This window comes from Carassius carassius, chromosome 27 (assembly GCF_963082965.1).
Source record: "Carassius carassius chromosome 27, fCarCar2.1, whole genome shotgun sequence".
NCBI classification, from domain to species: Eukaryota; Metazoa; Chordata; class Actinopteri; order Cypriniformes; family Cyprinidae; genus Carassius; species Carassius carassius.
In genome coordinates this window covers 17,059,233-17,072,301 of record NC_081781.1, presented here as the reverse complement: position 1 = coordinate 17,072,301, position 13,069 = coordinate 17,059,233, and the positions used below count along the sequence as shown (strand labels likewise).

General features: G+C 36.8%; 1 protein-coding gene across 2 annotated transcripts in view; it reads left to right on the top strand.

Moving 5' to 3' along the window:
- ppp1r13bb (protein phosphatase 1, regulatory subunit 13Bb) overlaps nucleotides 1–13,069 on the top strand; it is a 57,625-nt gene that overhangs the window by 20,432 nt on the left and 24,124 nt on the right. For both annotated transcript variants that reach the window (XM_059512984.1, XM_059512983.1), the window contains exons 3-5: nucleotides 2,034–2,181; nucleotides 3,666–3,785; nucleotides 5,492–5,562. In XM_059512984.1, coding sequence (XP_059368967.1) covers nucleotides 2,034–2,181; nucleotides 3,666–3,785; nucleotides 5,492–5,562 — 339 coding nt within the window. The remainder of the gene's footprint in view (nucleotides 1–2,033; nucleotides 2,182–3,665; nucleotides 3,786–5,491; nucleotides 5,563–13,069) is intronic.

The following is a 13,069-nucleotide window of genomic DNA, read 5'->3' as shown; positions in this document are numbered from 1 at the left end:
CCCTTTGATTTCCACGATGCAGAAAAGGCAGACGGAATCGCGGAATCCAGTCATAAAAATGGAATTTACAGTTTAACGCGGAATGTCACAGAATTTGTCAAATTTTGAATTAATTAATCAAAAGTAGGTCATTGCACTCACATCAAATCCCGATATGGACTTATATCTGTAAATATTCAGCCAGAAAAGTCTATTAAATATGAATCCTGCATGTTCTGTGTGTCTGTGTTAATGAATGGCACAGAAGCGCGTCTTCGTTTATCACACACACGAAAGAGCATGTGATGCTCGCGGTGATTTCAGCGTCTTTCCTTTCACTACTGTTCAGCAGAATGTACATAGCCTACTACTACTGTTAAAATGAAACGAACATAATTTTTTAAGGAATAATCACACAATATTTCTTCCATGTTTTATTTTTAATAGTAAATCCCCTTTGTTTACCAAAAAATAAAGTTTACTTAATTTTCAATAATTAAAAGATAAATTAGTGAATGTTTTATGCCTTCATTTGATAACCAGAAAAATGTAAATACACAGAATTTCAGAGGGGCAAAAAACATTTCATAAGCCAATTTTTTTATTTTTTACAAATTAAGTTGTTTTTATGCATTTAAATAAGTACACATGCTAAAACACAGAATTAGGTAACAGTAAAACATATAGTGAAAAAAAAAAAAAACATTTCATAGGGCCCTAAACGTAATATTTGGCACTTTTTTTTTTTTTTTGTAGTAGTAGTAGGTTTTGGGGGGGGTTATTTTTCCTGTAAAGATATCGAGATATATCATATATCGGGATATAGCAAAATATATCGAGATATATTTTTTGCTCCATATCTCTCAGCCCTACCTGGTAACCAGTAATATATTACTTATATTAAACTCTTTTCAAACACACTTTTCTACCTCAGGCCAAAAGCACACATCGCTGAAAAACACCCATTTATCAAGTTATCTTGGACATACTTGCTTTTCTCTTAAGACTCAGCACCACACAAAGGTCAGGCTTACTTATTTGGAATTATGTCAGGTAATGTGATACTTTAGACTTATACAGTGGGGGAAATATTTTTTTGATCCCCCGCTGATCAAATCAGAATTAGAGGATCAAATACGTATTTTACTCACTGAAATGCAAATCAATTTTGAACCTTTATATAATGTGCTTTTTCTGGAGTTTTTGGTTGGTATTCTGTCTCTATCCGTGAAAATATACCTACCATAAAAATTACAGACCCTTCATTTCTTCAAGATCAGCAGGGTGTCAAAAAAATATATCCCTCACTGTGTAACACATAAAAAGCTTTCTTCAGCCACATAAACCTGATGTGGTTTTCTTGAAAAAAGTCACGTGTCATACTGGCCGTATCACAGACCTCTGTTGTGACTGGTTGAGATGATTGTGTGATATTGATGTGAATCTGTCTTCTACTCTCTGCTAAACTGCGCAGTGACACATTTCATGAAGTGTCCTTTTTTTTTTAGTCCATACTCCTAATATCAAGGATGGTAAAGGTACATTGTTTGGAATAGTGTGTTTGTTGAAATACTTGCGTAAAAGTGGCAGTGCAGTACCATATAGCAGACAGTAGACTATCATGTAGTGACATGACAGTAGTATCATGCTCTCCTCTTTTCATTAGGGAGCTAATGTTTACATCACTCCTCTTCTTGATCTTCCTCTCTGCCTTTCTTTCTCTTTCTCTCTCCTTTTTGCATCAAACCATCCATCTCTCCTCTGTCACACTGCACTTAGAGCAGCACTAACCAGCTCACCACACCTGTCAGTCACTATCAATCTGACAGGCCCAGGCTCCTCCCTCTGTTAGAGTGAGTTATAACTGAGGGGAGGGTCTAGTAATCTCATGTAAAGCTATAATAACTAAATAGCTAATTAATCCACGACTGATGTCATTCGAGTTGTTTTGAGCAATGACACTGCCCCCTTGTGTACTTATGGGTGACTGTGAATGCTTGCTTTTCAGTCTTTGGTATGAAATATCAAAACCATTCTCTCTTTTTGTCTCCCAGATGATTTTAACGGTGTATTTGAGTGATGGGGAGCAGGCGCTGACAGAGGTGCCCATCACTCCAGAGACGACGTGTCGTGATGTGGTGGAGTTCTGTAAGGAGCCAGGAGAAAGCGGCTGCCACCTGGCCGAGGTTTGGCGTGGAAATGGTGAGTTCCCCATTATAAAAATGTTTGTAATCTCATCCCTCTTGTCTTTATCAGTTTATAACAAGTGAACACCGTAATTGTAGGTAATGACTGTTGCAGGATATGAATTAGTCTTTCATTGACTACAGTTCTTAAACTCACATCGTCAATATTTTACACTTTTTAAAGCACTCTGCCTTTCTTGAAATCATGTGTACAGACTCCAATATCCTCTGATTTTCTCACCTTCCCACTCTGGCTGTTTCTTTCAGTAAAAAACATTCAGTGCTTTTATTCTTTCAAAGATGCTCCCAAATCTGGCTGCAAAGAAAAACACGCTCACTTAGTCCTTTCAGACATAACTGCTACTTCTGTTCTGACAGATGGGTCCATTTTTTCCCCTTCATTTTTCCATTTCCCTAGATGGTAGTGATTTGTATAAACAGCTGTGTGCCAGAAATGTTATCTTTACTCAGGGAGCCTCCTTTCAAAAGGCCTTCCATCAGCACTGTGTCCTTTCATCTTGAAGTGCATCTGTCATTGAAATTGTGATGAGCCCAGTTATTTTACAGCAGGTGATGGATCGCACAAGATTCGTCCTTAGTGTCTGGTTACTAAGTGGATATTTTGCCACACCAAATCTGTTATTGTGGTTTTTCAGCGGTTTAGGCTTTTCTCTGAGACTCTCAAAATATTTATTTAATTGATCATTAAAACATTCACAACTTCATTGAGCAGTTCTTTCAAAAATCATAATTCAGTTATTAATTACACATCCTCATGTCATTACAAATCTGTTCAACTCAAAGTCCACACAACCAAAGGTTTGATGCTTCAAAAAGTAAAAAAAAAAAAATAGTATGTAAAAGTAATCCATATGGCAAACGGAAACTCAACCTCATTGGTTGTCACGGGTCAATCAAGTATGGCTAAGTTTCTATTTAGCATATTTAATTTACTCTATGTGAATAAAACCTAAATTAAATGTTTATCAATAAAGCAATCGTGTATCTTCAGAAAACTTTGATTTTAACTAACATCTATTCATATGGATTAATTACACAATTACACTTTCTTCTGTTTTTCTGTCGTTTTATCCAATTCCCCTTTGGATGGTTGCCAGGCTTCCAGATGTCCCTTCACCTGTTAGCAATATCCAAATTTAGTTTTTCCCCATCCATGTCTTTGTTGCCCACCCAGCCCCACCACAGTCTTCTGGCTGGACGCCACGTTTGATTCAGTTTCACGTCTTCTTTGTTCTCTTGATCCTAGTGTGTTTGTTCCTCTGTTCTTTCTCTTCAGGTGTGGCTTTAAGTGTGTAACATTGGAATGAAACACTTCTCAGCAGGAGATGATCTCTTTCCTGCTCGCTCTGTGAACACACTATCTCCTCATCTTTTTACTATTTCTTTTTTTCCAGAGGAACAAAAATTATGTTTCTGACCTTTCTAAAATTCGAGTGGCTTGTTGTTTTAATGCCATGTCTAATGTTTTCCCCTCTCCAGAGCGAGCCGTACCCTTTGACCACATGATGTATGAGCACTTGCAGAAATGGGGCCCCAGAAAGCAGGAGGTGAAGTTCTACCTACGCCACGAAGACTCGCCCACTGAAAGCAGCGATCAGGGTGAGAACACTCACGCTTGGCTGGCTACAGGCCACGTCTCGCCCACTACCGCTCTCCTCTCATTGGCTGACAGTGGCTGAATGTGTTTCATTCCCTTTTCAGTGGCCTTCAAAATGCGAAAGAAAGAGACAAGCACATCCTGGCTGAACAATGTGGAGTTCTGTTCCTGATTCCTTTCTGTTGTGCCTTTCACAAAACGTATGATCTCAAAGTAGCTTTGAAAGTGTCATTGCCTTCAAATTACAGTGAGCAAGGCATTGTCAACTGGGAAAATAGTACCACAGTAAAATCATATCAGATACCATATTTAAGTGATATAGTTGAAATGAACTCAAAGCATATCTCAAACTGAGAATTAATTGAGTAAGGCTACAAAAATGCACAACTTTGGCAGCACTGCTGTGGTGATTTAAGTAATGTGTTACTGGTTAAATAATCAAACACCTTGCTTCGCCTCTGTCCACACTAACCTTTACTGGACATGTACAAACACATTCAGACAGCTTATGTGTAACTAATTACTTTCAAATTGAGACTATTATAACATAATGAAACTATTGCAAAATGGAAATTTAGAAAATGTTAATTGCGCAATATTTCAGGCTAACTTTTCATAGATGAACCCTGGTTATACTATTGTTCAATGTTTAAAATCGAAATAAATGAATACATTTAAAATATATTTACATTTTATATTACAATAAAAGTTTATTCACTGTTTTAAATCAGAAGGGACAGATTAAATCACTGAATTATAGATGTTAATTATTAAAAAGGGTTATTAACTAATAAAATAAATTATTTTTGGAAAATCTGTTTTGTTGCAATATATGCTAGACAAATAAAACTGACTGATATCACTTCATTATAAAGTATTTTTCGATCTCCACTGAACACCGTGTGAAGCCTGTGTTATACTTTCTGTGTCTGTGAGTCCGTTAGGGTCCGCTATGGTAGGAGTGACATAAAAATGGCATCGGAGAGTGTGCAGAGAGGCTCTGAGCAGACGACTGCGTTCCTCCCATTTTATTTGTCTGCGCGGACAAGTACGCGTGGTCAGTAGGACTCCAAAGCAGAATTCCACATGTGCAGGCTGTGTGAAGAAGCCTGTTGCTACTCGAACCTGTACAATCCGTCAATAAAACAATATAAAGACAGCCAGATGTGCAATAATTCTGGGCAATTGTTTGTTCACATGTTTGTTGTGGAGCGGAACATCAGCATTTGCTTTCAGAAGTATAAATAATAGTAGTCCGCGTCTGTGCTGTCTATGTATGCATCCAGATTACTTATGTGTGGAAAGTATAACACAGGCTTAATGCTGCTATATGTATGTGATTCGTTTTAGGGGTGTTTTCTCCCTTTCTTTATCCCATCATTCTGTTCACATCCCAGTGAGATTTTTCCTATCATTGTAGGCAGGATTATCTTGTAGTGAGTGTCTACACGGATTAAGGCATAAACCTGAAGCCCCGTGTGTGGGAGGGGAAAAAGTGGAAATAATCCACTAAAAGCACAAGCTCCTTTTCCAGTGTCACATGGCAATAACAAATGGGCTTTTAAACTTCTCCTTCAGTCTTGTGAGGATTCTGCCTCCGTTCAGCCAATGTATATAGATGCTTTTTGTGTTCATTCATGATTATATTTCACAACTGAAAGTGTTTTTTTGTTGATAGAATCATTGTATTTTATTTATCCACTCTTAGGGAGCCAGCAGTCTCAGGAGCAGCCCAGCAGGAGAGGAGGAAGCAGCTCAGACACGCACAACGAGAACGGGGTTAGTTCATATCACATCCTCATCAAAATGTGGGCCGCCTTTTTTTCTAATCTTAGCATTGTGGTTATTCCAAATGCAGCCTAGGGGGTTGAATTCCACTTGCTTATTTTATCTAATGCTTTTCTGCTTACTGTAATGCAAAATAGCAGCTGCAAAGTTCTGGCTGAAATTGACACTCTTAAGTACCGAAGCGCTTCGATCACGTCATGTTATTCAGTTTTTCTCTCTTAACCCGAGCCAAACGCAGCCAGATCTGTCACGTCCCAGAATCACTCACCATTTTCTTTCATATAAACATTTGTCACATCACTCATTCTTTTTGTGATCGGCTTCCTGCAAAGATTGGTCCACTGAGCTAGTCTCCTCCGACCATCTGGCCCAGATTTCAACAGGGGAAAAGCCAGGCTCCAGAAAGCGGAACTAATTCCACCTTTAGGGAGAAAGATGACTGGAGACCAACAGTGTATGGAACAAGAAGATACATGCATTTGAGGGATAAATGCATTTATGCTTTTTTTCTTTTGTGCAGCTGTCTTAGTCTTCAGAGATGGAGTGAAGGCACATGTAGTTGGTCCGTGTGGGAGCTGATTAGTGATGCTGTTGCCACCCAGGCATGAAGTCTCTTCAGTCTCACAGTGCTTAGCACACACTTATTTCTGACAGGTGCTGCCTTCCTGTAGGGACTGTTACACAACACACCTGTCTGCCTGTTTTTTCAGGTACCCATATGGCTCTCATTTTTACTCTGTTTGTGAATCAAGAGGGGTTAACTTGTATTGCTGTGGCATTTGGCTAGATTCGCCAATGATCCTGAACATTCTTGATATAATTTGATTAAATGGTTTAGTTTGACAAATGAGGATTAATTTGCCATCTGTACTGAAGAAACAGAGGGTGAGACAGAATGATAATTGCTCTGCCATTATAATAGTTGACCTGAAAGGGATAGCGGATTGTATAAGATAATGATTAAGAATGCTTGCGTCACATTATAACTTCTGTTCCGAGATATTTTGGAGTGTAACAAAATAACAGCATTATAATATAATATACTGTTTATTGTTACTGGACAAAATTTTACCTTATCTAACGTCAAATAATTCTCCTTGAATGTGATGACGTGCTGTTGTCCACTCTCGGACAGGACCAGCTTTTGGACTGATTCTGAGCCTCGGAGTACAGATAAGACACACTTCTGTCATATTTCGCAACAGCTGGTTTTTTTGGGGGGAGGGGGGGGTTGTTTAATCGGATTTCTCTGGCCTCATCTTAGTCTGTCTACTTCTAAACATGAACAGTCCCAAAGAAGCAGCCCATTCCTGTACTTAAAGTAATATCCTTACCTCCCTAGCCAGCATTCAAGGCAAGTCATCACTGGCACACAAACACTGTGCTGATTCAGCAGCATGACATCTCTGTGTGTGTGTGTGTGTATGGGATATAGTAAATTCTTTACAACCTCATAACACGTTCTCTTGTGTTGTTTTTCGCCCGTTACATCTTAATTATTTTGTGGTTTACACCCGTTTCATGATATAAGAATTTAAGAGGATCATCCTCGTGGTTTTACAGCAGGGCTGTTTTGTCTGTTCTGACTTCTCTGTCTTTCCGAAGATGTTTCTCTCTATCTTACACACACACACACACACACCCAGCTTTCACAGTAGGGTAAATCCCTAAATGTGTGGCCACTGGCCACCCTGTAAATGGGAAAATTTTTTCTCCTTATGAAATAGTGGGTGGGCCCATTTCTCTCATTTCCTCTCGTTGTCACTCCATCTGTTTTCTTTAGCGAGAGTCTCCTTTCTAACCGCGTGCCGTGTCAGAGGGTCACCGTGGCCCTGTCTGCAGTGGAGCGTGGCGGTGCATACTGGGACCTTCAGTCATCTTTGTCATTCCCCTCTACTTGTTCATTTTGTCTCCTTTTTCATTCCATCACTCCATCCCTGCACACTTCGCTCATCTACACAGCTAGGGCTGACTTTGTGCCCCAGGGACAGTCTAAAAGGTAAGGACGCCTCTGCTCTCAATGCATAAAGAGACCGTCCTGCTCAAGATCTCTTTTCAATAATACATTTCTGCACAGCACAGGCTCCTAATCCATTGCTATGGTTGAATCTGTGTGTGGTCCATTGTACTTGGAAAGTAATAAGAGCTGTCAGTCTTTCTCTTCTGTTGAGTCTTTGTTATAGATTAAGTGGGTAATAGGTTGGTCTGTGGTATGTAATTGAGCTAGAGCCACTGCTTATATAGGAAGACCATGTCTGTCCATCATGCATACAGAGTTATGAGCTCCAGAACACTGAACTGTGTGGGGAGATCATGTTTTATAAAGTTGAAACTGTTCCTCTGTGTGGGCAGATACTCTCTCCAGGGCTTTACATGTTCCAGGATTTGCTGTTTCTTCACTCATCTTCATTCTTTTCATCATGAATTTTAAGTATTTAAAATGTCTCTTGATCTTTTATTCTTTTAGTTTCTACCTTATTTTCTCCACTGAAACAATTATCCATTAAGGTGTGAGCTTTAATGCAACTTTATGATTTCAGGTTTTTTGTCGGTTGCTTGTTAGTAGTTGGCGTTTCTCATGAGTTATCCAGTATGTATGTACGCAGGGATTAAAGTTTTCAGTCGCAACAATGGATTTCCATCAATTGGAAAAAATTTGGGGAAAAGAAACATGTAGCGTGTTATTGTTGTTGTTTTGCCGGTACACCAAAAATCATCCCCGTCACCGCTTCTCGGTTTTAACATAATGACAGCACTCACATCATTCACAGTCGGGTTATTACCAGAGAACACAGAGCAGGACTTGAATTTCGGTGTGGTATTGTGACTATAAATGATAATTCTACTCATTCCCGCAGGTTCTGCGCTTATTGTGTGATAACAGATGAAGGAATGTATCATTTTCATGTGCTTTTGAGTTTTGAGAACTCACTTGGGCGCTTTCATTTTCTGTGCGCCCACAGAACGCGATAATCTGGGTGACAGCTTTTAATAGTTGTTAAGGGAGTTTGCAAATGTGATATTGATTTAATACAACAGTTCAATAAACAAGTACTTCCTGACTTTGCTCTATTTCTTCAACGAAAATAGTTCCAAATAACAGCTCAGCTGCTTCACATCTCTAGAAGCAAACACAGGAAAAAAAAATAATAATAATATATATATATGTATATGTATATGTATGTATGTATGTATGTATGTATGTATACGTATGTGTGTATATATATGACTCATTTTATAAATTCATAAACTCAATGGAATCGTTTGTGATTGGTTATAACGCACAACACTGTAAAAATGCGTAGAAAGAAATATGATGGAACAAATAAGCCCTGATATTAGATAATAATACTAGGGATGCAACGATTACATTTTTTCAGAACCAAGCCGATACCAAAAATTCAGAGTATCTGCCGATACCGATCCAATCTGGTACAGAGCGTTTTTTATTTTCAATGTACAATTTCTATACTTCTCTGTGTTGACCTGATCATCACACTTTTGTTTGTTAAACACGATCTAGTATATATAGACAACTTAATTTTAAGGATAAATAACAACTGAAAAAAATATATAATCATAACCTATGACAAAAATACTATTATAAACTAGGTTAGTGGTTAATTCAGCAGCAAAATATCACAGGTGCACAATAATATTATAAAATCTAGTGAAACATTTATTTATAAATAAAAGTGAATGTCTAAATCTGTTCAAATGTTTAATATTGCTCTTTGTATTGTTGTAAAATACATTCATGAAAAAACAAGTAAATAGACTACATTTATATATAAATATATTCTATAAAATTAAAACACATTTATTTTAAATGTATAGCACAGTAATGAAGGCAGCAACATGTGATAGATAGGACAGAACAAGAAAGATTATTAATAATCTTTCATTGCACAGAAAAAAAATGATAATATTAAGACACCAATACAGAGTGTCAGAAAGCGCTTATGCGCATCCCGTCACAGGCTGCACAGCCCTACGAGTCCACATACAAATGTTAGTACAAAGGGAAGAGATATTGATACGTAGTGTATTAAATCCGTGCGTTATTGAGCCTTTTCTTTTAACAGTTTTAAACCTCAGTTACGGTGTACTCTTGAAGAGAGTTTCGTCATTTAGACTGTAGTACCCAAATGCAACCCACAGTTTGATTACTGATTGGAGTATGACAGACAGCCGCAGTGGAAAGAAGAGTTTATGTGAACTTGAATTTAAGGACTTAAATATTAATCTGTACCTCACACGGAACTATGGACTATAGCAACTACAGCTTCAGAACACTTGAAACATAGTGCATGAAAACTTTTTGGTGCTTAATCATGTTTTTGTGCCTTTCGTGGGGCTCAACAATAACACAGAATAGTATGCGCACAATTTCGGTTTGGATCAGTCCCATCTGACCTATGCCTAATCCGGCAGAAAATGGCAGTATCGGAGCCAATACCGATACTGAGTATTGGATCGATGCATCCCTAAATAATACTAGCCTGATAATAATAATAATAATTCTCTTGATGTAGTCACGGGCATGATACATGATACTATCTTCTATCGGAATAACCCTAAAGAGCAATCAGTGTCAATAATCAGTCCTGTTTAGTGTTTATTGTTGTGGATAATGTGGTCATGGTATTCTGGTATTCCTGGTATTCTAAAGCAGGGGTCTTCAAACTGGGTCGCAGAATGGAACAAGGTGAGTCGCACAGTCACTTGGCTACAGCTAAATTTGCGTTTCAATGACACACACACTCACACAGTTCAGTCTAGGGCTGCACGATATAGTCTACCAACATTAATGACAAATTGCAATATCCTTAGTGTGATAAAAATGTAAATTTTTATTTTATTGCAATTAAGTCCGCGATTTAAGACATGTTGCGTTTTTTGAAGCACGGGCATGCATGAGTTGTAATAACAGTGAGGGTCTCAGAGCAACATCATTAATTAAAAGGTTCAATCAGTTCTCATTATTAATGAGAAAGAACTGGCTCACTTTAATGTGCTGTTTTCTGCATGAGATTGCATACACCAGAAAATGTTTATGTTATGAAAACGGTTTCAGGTAGACTATGTTCATTTCTATGGTCTATTTGAACTCTTTCTGGAAACGGTCCGTGAAAAGCATTTCACATGTATGGGGTGAGCAGGGCACAAATGCAGGGTTAATTGTAACACTACAAGATTTAAACATTTTCACTTAACAAAATGTACAAAATTTTGCAATATTTCATAGACATATCATAGAGAAAAAAATGTGCCAAAGTTCAAAAATCTTTTGAAGATATTGCTGAACATTTATTTAACCATTGAAAAAGAAAATTTCGTACTGAAGTAGATTAGTCATCTCGGTTTTTTTTTGTTTATTTAAAATGAGACACATCTGTTTTTACCTATTTCGCAATTATTTGAATCTCCAAACTGATTTAGGTAGTTCTGCTTTGCTTCTTATGCTTTTCTGCTCTCCCCTACACACACAGAAGGACCATGAATGAGTGCGATGAGTTTAACAACATTTGCAGCACAGATTACAGTTCACTGGAGTGAGCCTGTTTCACTTTTTATGGATGTTTCATATTTTAACGTCTGTAAACAAAGAAATTAAAACTTAAATATTACTAGTGAAATTTTACAGTTGTACTCTAAAATAATATGGTTATTTTTCTTAAATACTTAATTTCTGATATATCAAACTTTTTTATTAAGATTAGGCTTAAAATAATTTCAGTTTTTTTTTTTATCTCAAATATTTTGGTGGGTCGTGGAATGGAAAAGTTTGGGAACCCCTGTTCTAAAGTATAGCTTATCATAACATTGATTTAATGTCTTTTACATCCTCTCTTAAGATTTGTACAGCTTTTAGGCCAGTGCCAATAAATGTGTGCCGGTCTAATTCTTAATGTGGAAAGCGGATTATGTGTTTGCTTCCTCCATGCCAAGAGTTACAGCTGAACATGCTGTCCATGTGGGTTCAGTCTGTGAAGTGATGAAGGATGGATACTTAAATCGCTTGACTTGTTATAAAACTCCTTGGTTGTGCATCATACCATCAAAATCATATTTCTGTCAAAAGATGAGATTAACTTTTATCTGATATTTCACCAGCCAGCTTTGATTAATGTGCTTTGGCAAAATGTAACATTGCATCCTAAGCAGCTTTGATTGAGAAACACTGCCCTGCAGAGATGCAGTATTTAATGCCAGAGTTTGTCCTGCAATTAATTTTTTTAATTTTGAAGACGATTTAAATACGAATGTTTTGCATGTTCATTTGATTGCCAGAAAATACACAACACAACACAACACAACACAAGTTCAATGTTTTACACATTAGAGTGCAAAAGAACTATAAAAACCAATAGGTATAACTTTACAATAAGACCTCATTAGTTAACCTTAGTTAATGCATTAACATTCAAGGCAAGGCAAGTTTATTTATATAGCACATTTCGTACTCAATGGTAATTCAAAGTGCTTTACATAAAAGGAAGTTTAAAAAAAGTCATGAAAAAAAATAATCACAAAAATAAAACAAGCAATTTAAGAACATGAAAATGATTTAAAAATTGACAAGATGAATTTAAGGCAGTTTAAAAATAGAAAATGATTTAAATAAAATACAGTGCAATACATAAAATATAGTGTAATCAATTTGGACATCGCATAGTGCTCATTCAATAAATGCAAAGCTAAACAATGAGCAATAGCTACATTTGCTACAGAAGTTATTAATCTTTGTTAAAAAATACAAGTCTTAGTTCATGTTAGCTCATTAAATAACACAGTTGCAACTTTCAATTTTAACAGTGTGTTATTAAATATTGGAATACCTAAATTTAATGAATGTTCAGAATAATTTTTTCATTGGCAGTTTGTTAACTAATGAAACCATAATGTAAAGTGTGAATGTACAATAAAAGATCAAAACACTTTCAAACAATATCTAGGGCATTTGTAGTCCAGATTAAAAAAATAAATAAAAAAATTAATGTTTGAAGATTAATAGCCTATTAAGTCTAAATATTTCAGTAATTGCCTCTGTAATAAACACCATAGGGAAAACACAAATCTGAATGGTTATTTAAAATTATTTAAATATGGTTTAGAAAATAACAGCGCCATCTGCTGTCAGAGAGTGAATGTGCTTTCATTCAGCGCGTCTGAGCGTGAGGTGTTCCTCCATGTGCTTCTCATGAGCGCTTGTTCACATCAGAGCGCATGCGCTCTTTCAAGCAGCATACAGCGATGATGTGCATTTTAAGCAGCTGATGGGAATACTATTCTTAAAATGCATTCCAAATTCTGAATGATTTGTAATGTATATTTATTCATGGTATTTAGAAGTGCCCACGATAACAATATCATGAATATTAATCACCGCAATATATCGCATTACCTAATACCGGCTTATATATATTATGTTTATGTAGGCTATATATTGTATTCTAAATACAGTACAAGTCAAAAGTTTGGACCTACGAATGGG